Raw genomic sequence first — 18599 nt, 5'->3', positions numbered from 1 at the left:
CACTCCAGTACTCTTGCCTGGAAAATCCCATGGACTAAGGAGCCTGGTAGGCTGCAGTCCATGGGGTCGCGAAGAGTCGGACACGACTGAACGACTTCGCTTTCGCACTTATATTTCTTTTGGATGAATACCTAGGAATAGAATGGGTATGTTACGTGGTAGATGTATGTTTAACTTTTTAAGAAACGGTCAAATTGTTGTCTAAAGTAGTTTTACCATTTTCGTTCCCACCAGCATGTATAAGAGTTCCATTTGCTCCACATCCTCACCAGTACTTGATTTGGCCAGTCCTTTTAGTTTTAGTCTTTCTAATAGGTATATAATATGCCATTGCAGTTTTAATTTGAATTTCCCTGCTGACTAATGATTGAGCATCTTTTCATGCTTATTTGCCATCTATGTTGTTTTTCTTCCATAAAATATTTGTTCAAATCTTTTGCACATTTTTAAATTGAGTTGATTTTTTCATTACTGCATTTTGAACATTCCTTGTATATCTGGACTCAAGTACTTTAATAGATATATACTTTAATAGATATATTTTCTCCCTATCTGTGGCTTATCATTTCATACTCTTAACTGTATCTTTTGAAGAGCAGAAGTTTTTCATTTTGATGAAGTCCATTTTATCAATGTTTCTTTTATAGATTTTGCTTTTAGTATCATATAACTAATATTTAGTGTCATATAAGAAATCTTTGCCTAAACTGATGTCAGAAACGTTTTCTCTTGTGTTTCTATAATTTTATAGTTTAAGTTTTAAACTTGGATCTATGATACAACTTCATTTTGTTATATGGTAAAATATATGGATCAAATAATAAATTTTTTTGCTCATGGATAGACAATTGTTCTAGCCTCATTTGTTAAAAAGACTATCCTTCCTTTGTAGAAGGCTTTGGCCTCCTTGTCACAATCCATTTTCCATATATTTTTGAGCTTATTTCTGGATTTTCTGTTCTATTCCATTGCTCCACTTGTCTACCTTGATGCCTGTACCATATTTTCTTGAATACTGTGGCCTTTTATGTAAGTCTTAAAATTAGGTAATGTTAATCCTCCAACTTCTGTTCTCTTTGAACATTGTTCATGGGTCTTAGCATTTCCATATGAATTTTAGAATCAGCTAATTGCTAATCCATGAACATGATTTTTCTCTCCATTTACTCAGCAGTGCTTTATAGTCCTCATTGTATAGGTCTTTAATATCTTTTGTCAGTTTTATCACTATCTCATTGTTTTATGATTATTATAACTAGCATTGTTTTTAATGTTAATTTCTGATTGTTTACTGCTGTTATATAGACATGAAATTGATTTTGTATATTGATCCTTTATCCTGCAACCTTACTAATCTTATGTATTAGTTCTAATAGCTTTTTTATAAATTTCATTGGATTTTCTATAATCATGTTTGCAAATAAAGACAATTTTACTTCTTTTTTTCTAATCTGATTTCCATCTATTTATTGCCTTATTGTATTGGTTAGAACCTCCAGTACAAAGTTAAATAGAAGTAGTATGGATATCTTTGTTTTGTTTCTGAACTTAGGGAGGAAACACTCAGTTTTTCATCATTAAATATGCTAGCTGTAGGTTTTCGTAGATGTTCTTTATCAAGTTGAGGAAATGTCCTTCTGTTTCTAGTTTGCTGAGACTTAGAACAGATTTTGTCATGTGCTTTCTCTGTATCTGTTTTTTGGTTTTTTGGTTGGTTGGTTTTTAGATTAAAAGCTCCAACATGTATTGTTTCATAGATGTTACTATTAGACCTTCATCCCATTTATTAAGTCATTTCAGATAACTTCAAGTTCATAAATTTACAATGAGGTTATAGAGCCCAGGCTTCCCTGATTCCTCAGTTGGTCAAGAATCCGCCTGCAATGCAGGAGACCCCAGTTCAATTCCTGGGTTGGGAAGGTGTGCTGGAGAAGGGATAGGCTACCCACTCCAGTATTCTGGCCTGGAGAATTCCATGGATTGTATAGTCCATGGGGTCGCAAGAGACAGACATGACTGGGCGACTTTCACTTTCACTGTAGAGCGCAGCCAGGGTGAGACAGGATGTACTCCAAGTCTGGAGGGGCTGCGCAGTTCCTCAGTGGTGTCCCCTGTGGGGGCCTGGCCTCCACTGTTTGCTCCTGCACATCTGAATGTGGCCTTTCTCCGGCTGTGGCCGTTTCATCTCCTGATTCTAGTGCTCTGCCACTTTGCTGTCTAGAAGACTGATCCAAGCTTCCTGGCCCCATCTCTTCTTAGGCCTCAAATACATACTGTGAGGTTCAGGAGAGCTTGCCAGTTTGAAGGCTAAGAACATTGGCTTGAAGGAGGAACTGCCATGCCAGCATATACTGTCCTTAATCATACTGCAGAAACTGCTTTCATTCTGGGGATGGTGAGTCCTAAAAGATGATGGCCAAGAAGCAGATGTTCTAAGGGAATTACTCTGAAAGTTTATTCCAAGAGAGAGCCATGTGGCCACCTGCTTTTTATCATATTTCTAATAGCTGCTCCATTTCCTCAAGCGCTGTTGTAAAATCATTTATTTGACTGTTATATAAGGTCTGTTGTTCTTTGAACTGGGCGTCTTCTTTCATCTTCAGCCTTACCTTTAAGACCTGCAACTCCTCCCATCTGTTTTTTGGCTGTTTCGTTAAAAAGCTTCAGCTTATCTTGCAAAGTTTCTAACAGCAATGTAGAGTCCATGTGATCCGTAGTGGCGAGTCTAGGTATGTATGATACCAGGGTCTCACTGCCTGGGTTGAGGCCCTTGCCCTCTAAAACTGCTCAACAGTTGTTCTAAAACTTCTCCATTAGCTCCACCTTCTGGGTCAGGTCCTTCAGGTCTCCCTGAGTTTCATTCAACTTCTGGTGCAACTGCTTGTTGATGGCCTTTAAGAGCTGGTTCTTATTCTCGAGCTCTTCCTCTGATTTCAGTTTACTAAGTGATCTGTAGCTCTTGCTGATGTTCCTCCTGGTGGCAGTGTCTGTAGCTTTCACCTGCCCATTCTCGCATCTTGGTCTGATGATTTTTCTAACATCATTCTCCGAACCTCTTGAACGAGGTCTGGAAGCATCAACTTCTTTGGACTTAACAGGCAATAGGCTCTTAGAAGTGTCTTGAGTTTGTGCGTATGTGGGCAGGCCACTACTTAACACAGAGGAGGGCTGCAAGGTGTATGCCATCTTAACCATGCTGGCATTGTAACAAGGTGGCATGGCTGGGCCCAGGTACCTGCTGCTTCCACCCACAGGCCTCATCCGAGAACTACTTCCCTGGTGGCTCAGACGGTAAAGCGTCTGCCTACAGTGCGGGAGACCTGGGTTTGATCTCTGGGTCAGGAAGATCCTCTGGACAAGGAAATGGCAACCCACTCCAGTATTCTTGCCTGGAAAATCCCATGGACGGAGGAGCATAGTAGGCTGCAGTCCATGGGGTCGCAAAGAGTCAGACATGACTGAGCGACTTCATTTCACATTTTTTTTTTCATGTCCTTGCTGTTTCTGAAATATTGTCTGAAAAAGAATTTCATCCCCTTTCTTACTGACTTTCTCTTAACAAGTAGATTGATGTGGAGTAGCTTTTTTAGCTTTGTCTTATGGCTTTTCTGGGCTTTGCTGATAACTCAGTTGGTCAAGAATCCACCTGCAATGCAGGAGACCCTGGTTTGATTCCTGGGTCAGGAAGATCCGCTGGAGAAGGGATAGGCTACCCACTCTAGTATTCTTGGGCTTCCCTTGTGGCTCAGCTGGTAAAGAATCCACCTACAATGTGGGAAACCTGGGTTCGATCCCTGGGTTGGGAAGATCCCTTGGAGAAGGGAAAGGCTACCCACTCCAGTATTCTGGCCTGGAGAATTCCATGGGGTTACAAAGAGTCAGACATGACTGAGCAACTTTCACATGGCATCTTAGAAACTAGAATTCTCTAACTTCAAATTTTGTGCAGTAGAGTTTAGTAATCAAATTATTTTCCCCAATGGCAAAAGTTAATTTTAATTTAAAAATCAAATCATAAACATTTGCAAAAGAAAAACAAACCAAAAAAAAAAAGCCCTCTGCTACTTTAATGAACTGCTGTCCTTTAAAGCAACTTATATCCTTTGACTTTAATAATTTTAATAGTTTATTGGTTTCTTATGATATTTTTATCAAACAGGAAAAAACAATATATACATTTTTTTACCTTCTGACAGAATATTGTTACCTCTTTCCTAGGAGTAACAAAAGCAGTTTATCTATTTGAAAGAAATTTAATGATTATCTTTTTACGTTAAATCATTTAAATTGCATTTTAGTATGTCATATCACAGGAAATAGACATCAAAATGATACAAATGAACTTATTTACAAAATAGAAATAGACTCATAGACATAGAAAACAAATTTATGCTTATCAAAGAGGAAGGAGGGAATGATAAATTGGGAATTGGGGATTATCAGATATACAATATTGTGTATGAAATAGATAAAGAATAAACAAGGACCTAGTGTATAGCACTGGGAACTGTGTTCAGTATCTCATAATAACCTATCATGGAAAAGAATCTGAAAAAGCATATATATATATATATATATATATATGTATATTTATCATTGTCTGATATCAACTATTTGCTATTTTCTAAGAAAGAAGTAAAAAAAGATACAGCTGTTTAATCACATGTCATCAATTATATTACGTATTGTGGCATTTAGGATGTGTAAGCATAATAGTACCAGAAAAACAAGCACATTTACCATTTAACTGACATCTTCCAGTGGGCTGTTTTTCTTACATCTTTGAGGAAAGAAATGCGGAATTCAGTTTGTAAAATGCTACCTATTTAGAGAAGACACAGTTGTCTAGTAGTTGGGGAAAGCTTCAGAGAAGATTACAGCAGTGGGGAATTTCACTGCATTTTTCAGCCTGAAACTAAAACAAATAAAAAAGGGAAACAGCTTATTCCTGTTGTTTTTACTTCCTCTTATTGTGTCTTCCTTGCATGCGTTAGCCTTGTGATTTATGATTAATCAGAGGTTATTTCTAGTTGTCCCCATAAGGAGAAGAGAAAGAAAGATGAAGAGGTTGCTTCTAAAGTAAAAGCCTGCGGTCCATCATTTACTATTTCAGTTCAGCCAGTTTAGGAATAATTTGAAAGATAGACGGAAACTATCTTGTGTATTTGTTGAAAATCCTTATGGAAAAGAAGTATGTATAGACTCAAGCTGAGAATTTTATTATATAGGAAATTATTTCCTTAGAAAAGCACAGCAATAAATCTATTCCACGAAACCATTCTTGTGTGTGCACAAGTATGCTCATTGCAGTATTATTTAATACGGTATTTGAAAAATATAAACAGCCTAAAATATCCATCAGTAAAAATATAGGTAAAAATATGGGTGCATAACTGATACATCCTTATTATGGAATATTATATAATCACATGTTTTTTAATGAGAAAGCAAAAGCTATGTATTTACTGTCTTCAAAAGCTCTTTAAGACACACTAAGTGAAAACAAGTTGCAGAACAGTTTCATAGAAAATAATATCTGTAATTACACATACACCCCCTACACACACACACACACACACACGTACATGCTTGAAAAATGTCTGGAAGGATGTCTATCATACTAAGATATGAAGGCTATCAAGATATATCTATCATACTAAGATATGAAGATATGAAGGCTAAGAACCTTCAGAAAAGAAAGAGAAATTGGGTATGTTTAGGAAGGACTTCAGCTTTATCTATGGAGTTAAAATTTTATGAGAAAATAGTCATTTGCTAATGGTGAAATTAAAATAAAAGTTGTATTTCTAAGAAATACAGTATGAGCAGTGGGATGGCAAGGAGTTAAGAACAACATTTACTTTTTAAACTTCAGGTAATTTACACTTCTCACAGAAATCTGTATAAATATAGTTAAGAGAGTAGAGAAGTATAGCATGCCTGGGGCAAGCATGAGCTTACTACCTCTATATCCCTGATTTTCTCCCCAAAAAGCAGACTAAATTTCTGACTGATTTTCAAATTCTGCCTTTGTGTAGGATACCTAAAAGTTATTCTTCCAGAGCAGTTTCTTTCAGAGGTCATGGATTCAAATTACGTAAAGCTAACAACATATGTGTGTGAAGCCAAGAAATGTTAATATAATAGCAAAAGACCTACTACCTTTCGAAGTATTTTTCCTGTCTTCAGTTCCATTATATGTAGTTCATAATATTTCATCATTTAATAACAACAAAAAGTATATTCTGCCTCAAAAAGTCAACTTCACCCAGTGAGTGCTAAGATATGCATAAGTTAAAAAAAAAAGTTTTAATCTAATTCAATACCTAATGTGTTGTCTGTTCAACGAAAGACTGAATTCATTGGTAGACATGAGTATGAGATTATTTAATTCAGAAATCTCTTGTTGATTTGAAACTTCATAAACAGAACTTCTCATATAAGTGTACCTAATACATTTTTGTACAGTTGAAGCATACTTTTTTTCTGTTTTTCTTTGCACTTTATCTTGCTGCACTGCATGCCGCATATCTATTGATAGACCCTAGAAAGTTCTTCAGAAATATTTGTCATCTGAGAAAATAAGTTAAGGCCCTTTAAGTTTAACTTGAATGTATTCAAGCCTCAAAAAATAGGTTGCCACTTATTAATTCATATTTTTGAGAAAAGAGATTTACCTATAGTAATATAGTTTGCCAACTAAAAATTGCCACTCGCCGTCTGGTTCTGCAAGAATGAAGTCACTAGCCACCGCAGTCACTAGCCTTCAACACATCCTGAAAGGAGTTCAGGGCAGAGATCAGGATTGAGGCACTCTGTGCCCTGGGAGGAACTGGCAAAACAGGACTTCAGTAGATATTGTCAAGAGAAGGTTTTATGAGCCCAATTTCTTGCATCTTCTCATATGTAGAAAACCACTGAGATCATTAATGGAGACTTCTGCTCCTTATGACTAGCAGCAACCTCTGCCAAAATGTGAGCCTGACTGTGTTTTCCCATCGCCAGAATCATGTATACAGGACCTTCCCTCTTACTCTTTGGGCACTCCCTCAGGGCTGTCTGGGAGGCTCTCTCCCAGTCTGTACCCAAGTAAAACTTAACTCGCAGCTTTCACACTGTGCATTTTTTTCAGCTGAGAAGTTTCATAATTTCACTGTTGCTGATAATTTCCACTCAGTGACATTATTTACATCTCACCCCTGTATAAAGAAAGAACAATTTGTTCTTCAGACAGGAAATTATTGCTTTGTGTTTGTTTCCATATTTTTAGTCAAGGATACCAAATAATTAGGATATGCACCTTTGTTCACTGTGTATCTGTATTCAACTAAAATATTTTAAAACCATACTGACATTTTACCTCCATATCCTTTCCTATCAAGTTGAGATCTGCATCCCCTAAGTGGTTAGTAATGGGAGTTTTGAGAGGATCAAGGAAAAGGGTACAGTACTTTTTTAAGGGTACAGCATTGCTTGTCTTTCTTCATCTGTCTGGATATATTTACAAAAAATAATGTTTCCTACACTTTTCAACTAAGGACCCCTGTGGGCATCTGTCTAAATTACACATGTCCTTTATCTTTTGGGATATATTTCTTTAACCCCCATTTGGCTTTCACAAAATATTCATTATTCCTCCTTTAGTTACTTTCCAAATTGATAGCTCTGAGTTCTTTTCTGTTTAAAATCTTCCTTTCAGTCTCCTGTCCTTCCTCTCCTGACAGTATCTTTCATCCTAGAAATCATTAAAGGAAAAGAGAACTAAAACAAAGTCTTCCTAGATTTAGAATAGAACCAGTTTTCCTGTTCCTTATAGATTAAAATGGAGAAAGGGTCTAGGTTATCCCATTCTTGTCTTCAGTAACATTTAAAGTTTCCTAATGGTACCAACACTCTAAAATAAAAACAAAAGGAAGGGCTTATGTATCTCCAAACAAAGATTTCCTGTTCTGATCCAGGCATACTCTAATCCCCTTCCGTGCACTTTTATCATGAAGATAAAAGTAGTCTTGGGTCAGAATCACTTGGAATTAATAGTTCAGTTCAGTTCAGTCACTCAGTCATGTCCGACTCTTTGTGACCCCATGAATCGCAGCACGCCAGGCCTCCCTGTCCATCACCAACTCCCGGAATTAATAGTAGCAGTAATCAACTTCCACATGCTTGGTTTCACCATATATTCAGTGCCTTACTGTAGTGATGAACATTACCAGTTCACATTTTACCATTAAACACCCCACAATGCACAAAGAGCCCACTTTTTACTTTTCATTCCTGGCTTCTTTACCCCTTTCCTCATCCTGTTCTCTAAAAAACAATCCTTTTCTGACTGGAGTCCTAAGCCAGCTGGTTGAAACTGAGTAGTAACTAGCTACCTCCCTCCGCATAAGGCTTCAGTGACAATAGAAATTGCCACCTTCCTGTCCTCTGACTTGTGATACAGAGCTTGTTAGAACGCGTAATTAGCACTGTCCTTGCTTCTGTCTGCCTGCCCTGACATCTTGTTCTCGCTGAGGCATGGTTCGCAGACCATACTGGTCCCCTTTTTTCGTTCCTCCCTGTCTCTGCACTCCCTTTGACCATCCTCTTACTCCTATTTACTTGATACACTTAATTGTGAACACTTTTACTTCTCAGCCAAGCAAGAACCCCTTTCCCAAGGCCTTACATTTGCGCAGCTTGTTTCCTGTCATATTTCCCTGTAGTATCAGTCTGTGTTTTTTTAATTGAAGAATCTTGCTTCAAATCAGATTGATAGTTAAGACCTCTCCCACAGTTATACATCTTCAAATCCTTCCGCCTCAGAATCCCCTAACTAGAGAAAGAAGACACCCTTTCACAGCTTATTTATGAGCTCTTTTTTTAGTATTTTATCACTGAAGTTAGTTTCTACATTGTCTGTTAATACATAGTAAAAGAGCCAGAGCACATCTCTAATAAAGATGCTTTTAAAGTATCACACAGTTATAGTGTGCTGTCTGGGTCTCCTTATGTAATACTTCAGAGACAGTTTTTGGATAGTGTGACCCGCCCCCCAACCTCATGGTGTTTCCTGTGATTCATTAAGTTGCTGATAGTCCCATTTATCTGCCAGAACCCACCCACTTCCAGGGTTGGCCTTTTCCTTCCTACTCCTTTTGAGTGTAAGGTCTGAGTCTTAGAAAGTTCTGATCAAACAAATGGCACTTGGTGTTCTTTAAACATTAATGGTATTGTTTAGAAAGCATTCAATAAGCAGAAACAGCTTGTTTATTTCTGCTGTCAGGCCTTCAACTTGTCTGGCAAATTTTAAGCTCTTGAAAGCAGGGGCTTAGTCAAATCTACATCCCCCTAACATCACCCACATCTCTTAGCATAAAAGTACCCAGCAAACATTAAGCATTCAGTGTAAGGATTCAAAGCATGTGCCTGTGAACCAACCATATGTCCAGAAAATTTTCTCAGATTTCTCCAATGCCATTTTTGATTGTCTAACCCTAGTAACACAGACTTTTTTTTCCCACATTTTGTATATTTGATATTAGGTGAAACTTCTCCTGCTTTGTAAGCTTTTATAACATTAATCAATTTAAAACAGTAATGCTGATTCCTTATCATTTCTTTTAGAATTTACATATTTATTATAGCTAAACTGCTTAAAATTATAGATTTAGGAGTTACACTTCTTACGTTCTTCTTTCTATTCTAGTGTTTTTCAGACTTTTTTGACAGGGACACCTAGTCAAAAAGAGACTTTGCATCATGACCCAAGGGATATACCAACACACACACTTGCCCTCACACACATACCTCTAAATTCTTATGCCAAAAGAAAAGTTTCTTGAAATAGCGCTCATAATGTTCAGTGCTCTGCGATGTTTCCAGTTCTGTTCCAGTTCATTTTTAAGTGCTGACCATGACCTCCTAAATTGCAATTCATTCCTCTGACGGACTGGGGAATATCTGTTTACGTGTATTTCTCTTTCAGTTAACATACACAGTACTTACTGTACACCATTCACTCTTCTTCTCCACTACCTACCTGGCCTCGTAGCCTGGGGAAAGTCGCATATTAATGGTCAGTTTCTTCTACAAAGTAGAGATACGGTGCTGTCTACTGCAGAGGAGGCTGTTAGGGTGAGACGAGCTGTGTAAAGCTCTGAGCGACGCTGCCCAGCAGGTAATAAGCTCTCCAGTGTGAGCACCTCTCTTGTTTCTGCTGTTGTTGTTGCTATTAAAATTACTTTGGTTTGAACTTCCCATGTTTCTGAAACACTATATATTATATATAACTTAATTTTCCCTTTAATTCTCGTTATATATATTTACATTTTTAAACTAGAGGTATATTTTAGATCTAGTGAAATGCATCGATGTTAAGTGTTGAGTTCAGTAAGTTTTGACAAATTCCACTCCGTTTGACCTATACTCCTATCAAGACATAAACATTCTAATCACACCAAAAAGTTATCACATGCCCCTCCCTGGTCATTTGTCCTCCCTATATCCAGATGTAACCACTGTTCTGATTTTCTTCACTGTAGATTAGTTTTGCCATTAGAACAGTCACACAGAATGTGTTCTTTTTGTCTGGCACTTTTTTTTATTTGATATAAGGATTTTCAGGTTCGTTAGTATCATTGTATGTATCAGTCATTTGTTCCTTTTTAGTTCTGAGTAGTATTTCTTTTGAGGGGTTGTTGGGGGTCTTTGTTGCCGCACATGGGTTGTGGGGGGAGTGGGGGCTGTTCACTGCAGAGCACGGGCTCTGAGCACGTGGGCTTCAGTAGTTTCAGCACACGGGCTCAGTAGTTGGGGTGCATGGACTTAGTTGCTCTGCAGCATGTGGGATCTTCCCAGAGCAGGGATCTAACCCAGGTCCCCTGCATTGCCAGGCAGATTTTTATCCTCTGTGCCACAAGGGAGGTCCCTGAATAGTTTTCCATTGTATGAATGCATCACATTTTATTTTTTATCTATTCTACTAGTGATTGATATTTGTTTACAGTTTAGGGCTATTATGAATGAAGGTACTCTGGATAACTGTGTATATGTCTTTGTGAATATATGTTTTCATCTCTTTTAGACAAATACTTAGAAGTGGAGTTGGAGGTAGGCATTTTCTAACTTTATGAGAAACTTCCAGGTTAATTTCCAAAATAATTATACCATTTATACTCCCACCAGCAATGTGTGAGTATTCTAGTTACTCCATACCTTTCCAGCATTTAATGTTGTTGGTCTTTAATTTTAGCCTTTCTAATGGCTGTATCGGAGAAGGCAATGGCACCCCACTCCAGTACTCTTGCCTGGGAAATCCCATGGACGGAGGAGCCTGGTGGGCTGCGGTTCATGGGGTCGCTAAGAGTCGGACACAACAGAGCGACTTCACTTTCACTTTCACTTTCATACATTGGAGAAGGAAATGGCAACCCACTCCAGTGTTCTTGCCTGGAGAATCCCAGGGATGGGGGAGCCTAGTGGGCTGCCGTCTCTGGGGTTGCACAGAGTCGGACATAACTGAAGTGACTTAGCAGTAGCAATGACTGTATGCTGCTGCTGCTGCTAAGTCGCTTCAGTCGTCTCCGACTCTGTGCGACCCCATAGACGGAAGAGCCTGCCCACCAGGCTCCTCCGTCCCTGGGATTTTCCAAGCAAGAACACTGGAGTGGGTTGCTATTTCCTTCTCCAGTGCATGAAAGTGAAGTCGCTCAGTGGTGTCTGACTCCTAGCGACCCCATGGACTACAGCCTACCAGGCTCCTCCGTCCATGGGATTTTCCAGGCAAGAGTACTGGAGTGGGTTGCCATGGCTGTATAGTAGTATCTTATTGTTTTAATTTACATCTCCCTGATCACTAATGAGTTGAGCATGTTTTTGTGTGCTTTTTGCCCATTTATATTTTATTTTTAGGTCTGTAATCCATTCCTGCTTTGTATGGTATTAGGTAGGTGTTGACTCTCATTATATTTTAAGAGATATATGGTTCCCTAAATAAAAGAGATTAAGCTCTAATACAGCATTAAAAATTATACTTTCAAATCCTTAGTTTATATTTAGACCGTTAATTTGTTCAGGTCTTATAGAATTCCTTACACATTTTCTTCCCCACTTGAAAAAGTTGTTTCTGTAGACCCAGTCCAGAATGTGTATGTAACTTGTTTCAATCACATACATAGTCTATAATAATAAAACAGAACAAAGACAAAAAACTCAACACACTTATTTCAACTCGTTAGTTTCTCAGGACTCTCTGGAATTTGAATGTTGAAGCAGCTACATTATTCTGTTTACCCATATTCTTATTCTATCAATAAGTAGTCTACTAGCTAGAAGTATTATACTTGTAGTTATTTGTACTAAACTTACCATTTTTAGTCTTCAAAAGAATTTATTACACTGGAGTCAGATAATAATATGATCCTCTGAACTTATGTAAATAATTGCTTTTGTAAATATCTGTGGATGCAAACTGACTCCAAGGAGAATCTTTTTTTTTTTACCAGCATGATGAACGTTTTATTAAAAAGACAAGGGGAATCTTTGAAGCTCGTTCTACTTCAAAGACAGTTTGCTAAATATATAGATTAGTGTTACCTTAAGTGATTATACTCAATAAATTCTAGATTTTCAGTTCAGTCACTCAGTCATGTCCGACTCTTTGCAACCCCATGAACTGCAGCACGCCAGGCCTCCCTGTCCATCACCAGCTCCCGGAGTTTACCCAAACTCATGTCCATTGAGTCGGTGATGCCATCCAACCATCTCATCCTCTGTCTTCCCCTTCTCCTGCCCTCAATCTTACCCAGCATCAGGGTCTTTTCAGCCCTTTTCATCAGGTGGCCAAAGTATTGGAGTCTCAGCTTCAACATCAGTCCTTCCAATGAACACCCAGGACTGATCTCCTTTAGGATGGATTGGTTGGATCTCCTTGCAGTCCAAGGGACTCTCAAGACTCTTCTCCAACACCACAGTTCAAAAGCATCAATTCTTCTGTGCTCAGCTTTCTTTATAGTCCAACTCTCACATCCATACGTGACCACTGGAAAAACCATAGCCTTGACTAGATGGACCTTTGTTGACAAAGTAATGTCTCTGCTTTTGAATATACTGTCTAGGTTGGTCATAACTTTTCTTCCAAGGAGTAAGCGTCTTTTAATTTCATGGCTGCAATCACCATCTGCGGTGATTTTGGAGCCCCAAAAAATAAAGTCAGCCACTGTTTCCCCATCTATTTCCCATGCAGTTGATGGGACCAGATGCCATGATCTTAGTTTTCTGAATGTTGAGCTTTAAGCCAACCTTTCACTCTCCTCTTTCACTTTCATCAAGAGGCTCTTTAGTTCTTCCTACTTTCTGCCATAAGGGTGATGTTATCTGCATATCTAAGGTTATTGATATTTCTCCGGGCAATCTTGATTCCAGCTTGTGCTTCTTCCAGCCCAGCATGTCTCATGATGTACTCTGCATATAAGTTAAATAAGCAGGGTGACAATATACAGCCTTGACGTACTCCTTTTCCTATTTGGAACTAGTCTAGATTTTACTAACAGCAAAAAAAAAAAAAAATATTGACCTCACTAAAATGATGAGAGTACAGAGGCTAAGACATCAAGAAAGAGGCTAGAAAATAAACATCTATTATATGCTTTAGGCCTAAGGCAAAATACAGAATGTAGGAAGAGAGATGTATGGTAAGTGCTTTTTCCTTCAAATAACTTAAAATCTAGCGAGGATGAAATAAAAGACAGGAAAGTGAGAAATGTTTATAACAACACAGGAGATAAATACCAATTGACCACATTATATAATATGTCAAATACTAGTTCAAGATTGATTGCTAAGTAAATAGAATGTTATTGATTATCCAGGTTCCTGATATATTTTTAGTGATGTGTTACTTCTGAGTTATCTGGGATTGGTAAATTTTGTTTTGCTTTTAATGAAGATTTCCTAGCCTGATCCAGTTTTACAGAATCATAAATCTGTGGAGTTGAGTTTAAGTCATTGACTCTAAAATAAAGGAAAATCTGTATTCTAAACTTATCTATTGAAAAAATTAATTCATATTTATTGTACTTACTTTGTGTCAAGTACAAGAGGAAGCATTTTTACATTACTCATTTAATTTGTATAACTATAGGTATATTGTTACCCTCATTCTACAGAAGAGGGATCTGAGGCACAGAGAAGTTAAGGTCGTTGCTAAAGGTAACACAGAATGTAATAGTGACAGGACTCTAGAGCCCAAAAGTATTAAAGAAAACAAACACATAGAAATCCAGATTTGAGAAGACAGCATTTATAGTTAAGTGGAAGGAGTATTCGGTTTTCGATAATATATTAGAAATTTTTTTAAGTGATGAAAATTTTCTCCTTGTTCCCATGATAAATTTTGTGCCATATTCTAAAAATTAAAGCATAATTCCAATGAGGTTAAATCCTTTTTTATCAATATTGTCCAACAGTAAAATCCAGTTTTCCTTCAGAAAGTAGAAAGGAACTTCCAGAACAAAGGGTATACTTATAATATCATTATCATCTTTATCCAGAATGGTTGCTTTATTTCCAGTTGCTCAGAGAGCTATTTATAGTTTATTAGGGACTCCAGATTATAAATGATTTAAGATTAATAGAATCAAACTGTGTGTGAAAAGAATTCTTTTTTACATGCTTTTGGTAACATTAACAAAAACCATTGTGGAATCATCTTGTTTGTCTTTCTGATCCTTAGCACAGATAGTTAAAGGCATAACGTTTATATTGCTGATTACTTTTATAAGTATCACTTCAGAATTGGTGGTAAATGGCAAAGATGCATATCCTAATACAGTTATGATATCAACCTGAGTCTTGGAAATAAAACCTTCTTTTTGAATATAAGCCCTCAATTAAATGGGCCATAATTCTTCCACCTTTACGTTTGGGACCACTTCTTATGTTGGTGATTATTATCCAAAGAATAAAGAGATTGATTTCGTATTTTAAGATTGAAATATATATAATTTATACTATTATTTATGTATTATTAACTATTATTTATGTACATATATACATATTATACATAAATAATAATTATGTAGCATAATAAATTATTATAGAGAGAAGGTAACTTCTTCATATTTCTTTTTGTAGTTTATCATAGCAAAGCTGAAATTTTTGAAGAGCAAGCATGGCATATCCAAGGATATTATGTGGTTTTATTTTAAGTTTTCAGTAGTGGCATGTTTCATTCATCCTATAACAGTAAAAATAAATGAGTAATAGATGACTAGTATAGATGACTAGATTTGTCTGCTGTAGTAATATCCTCTATTATTGAATCTGTCTAATCAGCCAATTACTTTATTGTTATCTGGAATTAAAGATCATTGTGTTTTCTGACAATGTAGGAATTTGTGTTCAGTTAAAATACATTTTCACTTTAGTGAAAGTGAAAATAATGAAATTGCAAGCAATTGACTGGTTTTAGCAGCACTCCTGATCTCTTCTCCCTAAAAATGAAATCTAGATCATTTTAAAGTTCTTATAAAATATCTGAGATATCATTAAAATATTAAGCTCAGCCTTGACAGTTTTTAGAATAGGTATTTAAGTCTAAATTTTGACCTGAAATGTGAATGGTAGTGGTAGCATGTCTAGTCATTCACCTTGATAGCCAGATTCGAAGATGGCCCTCAATGAATGATCCCGCTCCTGATAGTCACACCATTATGTAGTCCCCACTGGCCACATTTACCAGGGTTGGTCTGTGTGATTGCTAGAACACATCAGAAATGCTGGTGAGTCACTTCTGAGATGAGGTTATAAGACAGGGGGACTTCATCTTGATGTGCCTGTGTCTATCTGTCTCTCGCTCTCTCACATCACATGCTCTGTGGGAAGCCAGCACATGCTTGGAGACAAGGCCTAACCCAGCAACCAACCTTGGAAGTGGATCCTACTTGTGCCTTCAGATGGCTGCAGTCCTGGCCAACAGCTTGACTGCAACCTCATGAGACACTGAGCCAGAACCACCTAGCTCAGCCCTCAAGCCCTCCAAGATTCCTGACCCTCAGAAACTGTATGAGATTAAAAACGGTCCACTAAACATTTAAATTGGGGGTAATTTGTTAAATAGGAATAAATAACCATGTGAAGTGAAGTGAAGTCGCTCAGTCATGTCTGACTGCAACTCTATGGACTGTACCCTGCCAGGCTTCTCCATCCATGGGATTTTCCAGGATGAATGCTGGAGTGGGTTGCCATTTCCTTCTCCAGGGATCGATCCCAGGTCTCCCGCAATGCAGGCAGACTCTTTACCATTCTGAGCCACCAAGGAAGCCCAAATAACCATACAAGGAGATCAGCCCTGGGTGTTCTTTGGAAGGAATGATGCTAAAGCTGAAACTCCAGTACTTTGGCCACCTCATGCGAAGAGTTGACTCATTGGAAAAGACTCTGATGCTGGGAGGGATTGGGGGCAGGAGGGGAAGGGGACGATAGAGGATGAGATGGCTGGATGGCATCACTGACTCGATGGACGTGAGTCTGGGTGAATTCCGGGAGTTGGTGATGGACAGGGAGGCCTGGCGTGCTGCGATTCATGGGGTCACAAAGAGTTGGACACGACTGAGCAACTGAACTGAACTGAACTGACTTCCACTAAAGCTCTTCTTTCATTTATTAAATCTTAACATCTATTTTTGTTTATTTTTATTGTTATTATTTAGGTTGTTAAGTGTGTAACCCATCTAATTCACCTGACTGATGTATTAAGTTGGTTGGAAAATACTATGTTCCATCTCATTTTCCAATCCACTGTTTGGTATAATAAGTACAGAATTCACTTTTCCCGTATTCGGGCCCTTATTAGAATATACTTAAGAGAATTGTTTCACGATAAGGAACCTTTTTTTGATTATTTCACAGATTCTTTTCACTTATATTGAAGCTACCAATTTTATATAACTTGTAATTACTATGCAAGTGATTATGGAATTACAGTGAAGTACTTCAAGAGAAAACAGACAGCTTGACAACTATTCTCAGAGAAGTCTGAGATCTCACCACAGAAGCTCCACATCCATTACTTGTAACTCTGTGATGCTTATTAATTCTACAGGATAATAATGGTGTGGGTTTTAAAAAGTCATATTTTTAAGGGTGAGTTAACTATGTACTCAAACCTGAGAGGAGCTTCTCAGCAGATCTGATATCAATCTTGAATTGTACTCCCAGCTCTGCTCTCCCATACCGCTTTCTCCATGGTGTTCTGAAAAGGAAAAGGTCATAAAAATATTCAGGTTTACTTTTTCCTTTTTGCCCTACTAAACCAATTTCAGTACCAAGAATCGTTTCTTTTCCATAGCTAATCTTACAGAAATAGTAATCATGAATAAAAGATGTGACAGAAAAGTGGGATTTCAACTCCTTAAAGAGTTTTTTCTCTCTTGCTTCCTTTGTCTGTTTTGCTAAATAAGGATTTGCCATAGGAGTTAATAGCTACAGATAGATACTTCCATTGAATCCTGGGTTATCAGTCTCATGTTTTTATACCTGAACTTAAAGAAACAGACGTTCTTCATGAAAACATTGATGAGTCACATTTGTTTGACATTAATGCTCTTATATACGTAATTAAAATTGGCTTTTTTGTCTACTCTTACCATGATTTTTTAAAAATAATAGGACTTCCCTGGCAGTCCAGTGGTTAAGACTCCCAGCTCCCAATGCAGGGGGCATGGGTTCAATCCCTGGTCAGGGAACTAAGATCCAGCATGCTGCAAGGTGCAACCAAAATGATGATGATGATGATAAATAGTTTTGGAATTGGTCTTGTCTTTCTCCATCCTAAATAGACTTGATTTTGAAATTTTTGAAATTTTACTGAGAATTTTCTTTTTCATTTGAACCTCAAAATACGATTCTGTCTTTTAATTTACATGCTGACGTGCACACATACATACTTGTGATAAGATTAGGGGGTTAGTTAACAGTAACTTACAGCAACAAATGGATTTCAGATTTCTAGTATACAGATATTATCCAAATACTCCAATAACATCATTGCTTAAGATGGTTGAAGTCAAGCCAGAAGTAAAACCCAGGGCTTCTAACTCTGCTTTGAGCATTTGCAAACCAATACCGACACAAATTTGTATCACAAGGCTAATTCCTGAGTCTTGAACTTTGACAGTCTCTAATGAAGAAGGAGGCTCACATGTTCAGCACTGAAACCTGTTTCTGTGTCAAAGAAACCCATGTTTGCTTTATTTTCTTGAGGGTTTTTGCTCTGTTTTTTAAGCATGGTAATTGAATTGTGTATTTTTCTTTTCAAATGGGTTCCCATTTGTGGGAAGTGGTAGTAAAAATATATATGTAGCTCCTGATAAAGTGATTTTTTAAATTGAGAAATGACAGTAGTTTTTGTAACTAGATTTCATTTGAAAACTTATACAGTACTTTGCTGTGACTTCTGTGGAAGTTTCCTCAACCCTCTATGAACAATTTTTTTTTTTTTTTTGTAAAACGTCTTAGGAAACATTTAAATGTATGTTTACGTGATTGTTAATGTCCTTTGTTCACCTGCACATAATATATGATGCTCAAATGAAATAATACTTCATATTTTTCCTAGC

At 37.4% G+C, this 18599-nt stretch overlaps 2 protein-coding genes and 1 pseudogene across 4 annotated transcripts in view; 1 reads left to right on the top strand and 2 right to left on the bottom strand.

Annotated features, from left to right (window-relative positions):
• CTTNBP2NL (CTTNBP2 N-terminal like) overlaps positions 1 to 18599 on the top strand; it is a 51721-nt gene that overhangs the window by 23112 nt on the left and 10010 nt on the right. The window lies entirely within an intron of this gene.
• On the bottom strand, positions 1462 to 8519 carry LOC102269489 (small kinetochore-associated protein pseudogene; annotated as a pseudogene).
• ST7L (suppression of tumorigenicity 7 like) overlaps positions 12248 to 18599 on the bottom strand; it is a 147269-nt gene continuing 140917 nt past the window's right edge. The window contains exons 16-17 of the mRNA XM_070367484.1: positions 17148 to 17233; positions 12248 to 13443 (exon numbers count right to left, since the gene is read on the bottom strand). Coding sequence (XP_070223585.1) covers positions 17177 to 17233 — 57 coding nt within the window. The 3' untranslated portion in view covers positions 12248 to 13443; positions 17148 to 17176. The remainder of the gene's footprint in view (positions 13444 to 17147; positions 17234 to 18599) is intronic.

This window comes from Bos mutus, chromosome 3 (assembly GCF_027580195.1).
Source record: "Bos mutus isolate GX-2022 chromosome 3, NWIPB_WYAK_1.1, whole genome shotgun sequence".
Lineage (NCBI taxonomy): Eukaryota > Metazoa > Chordata > Mammalia > Artiodactyla > Bovidae > Bos > Bos mutus.
This window is presented reverse-complemented; position numbering and strand designations above follow the sequence as displayed.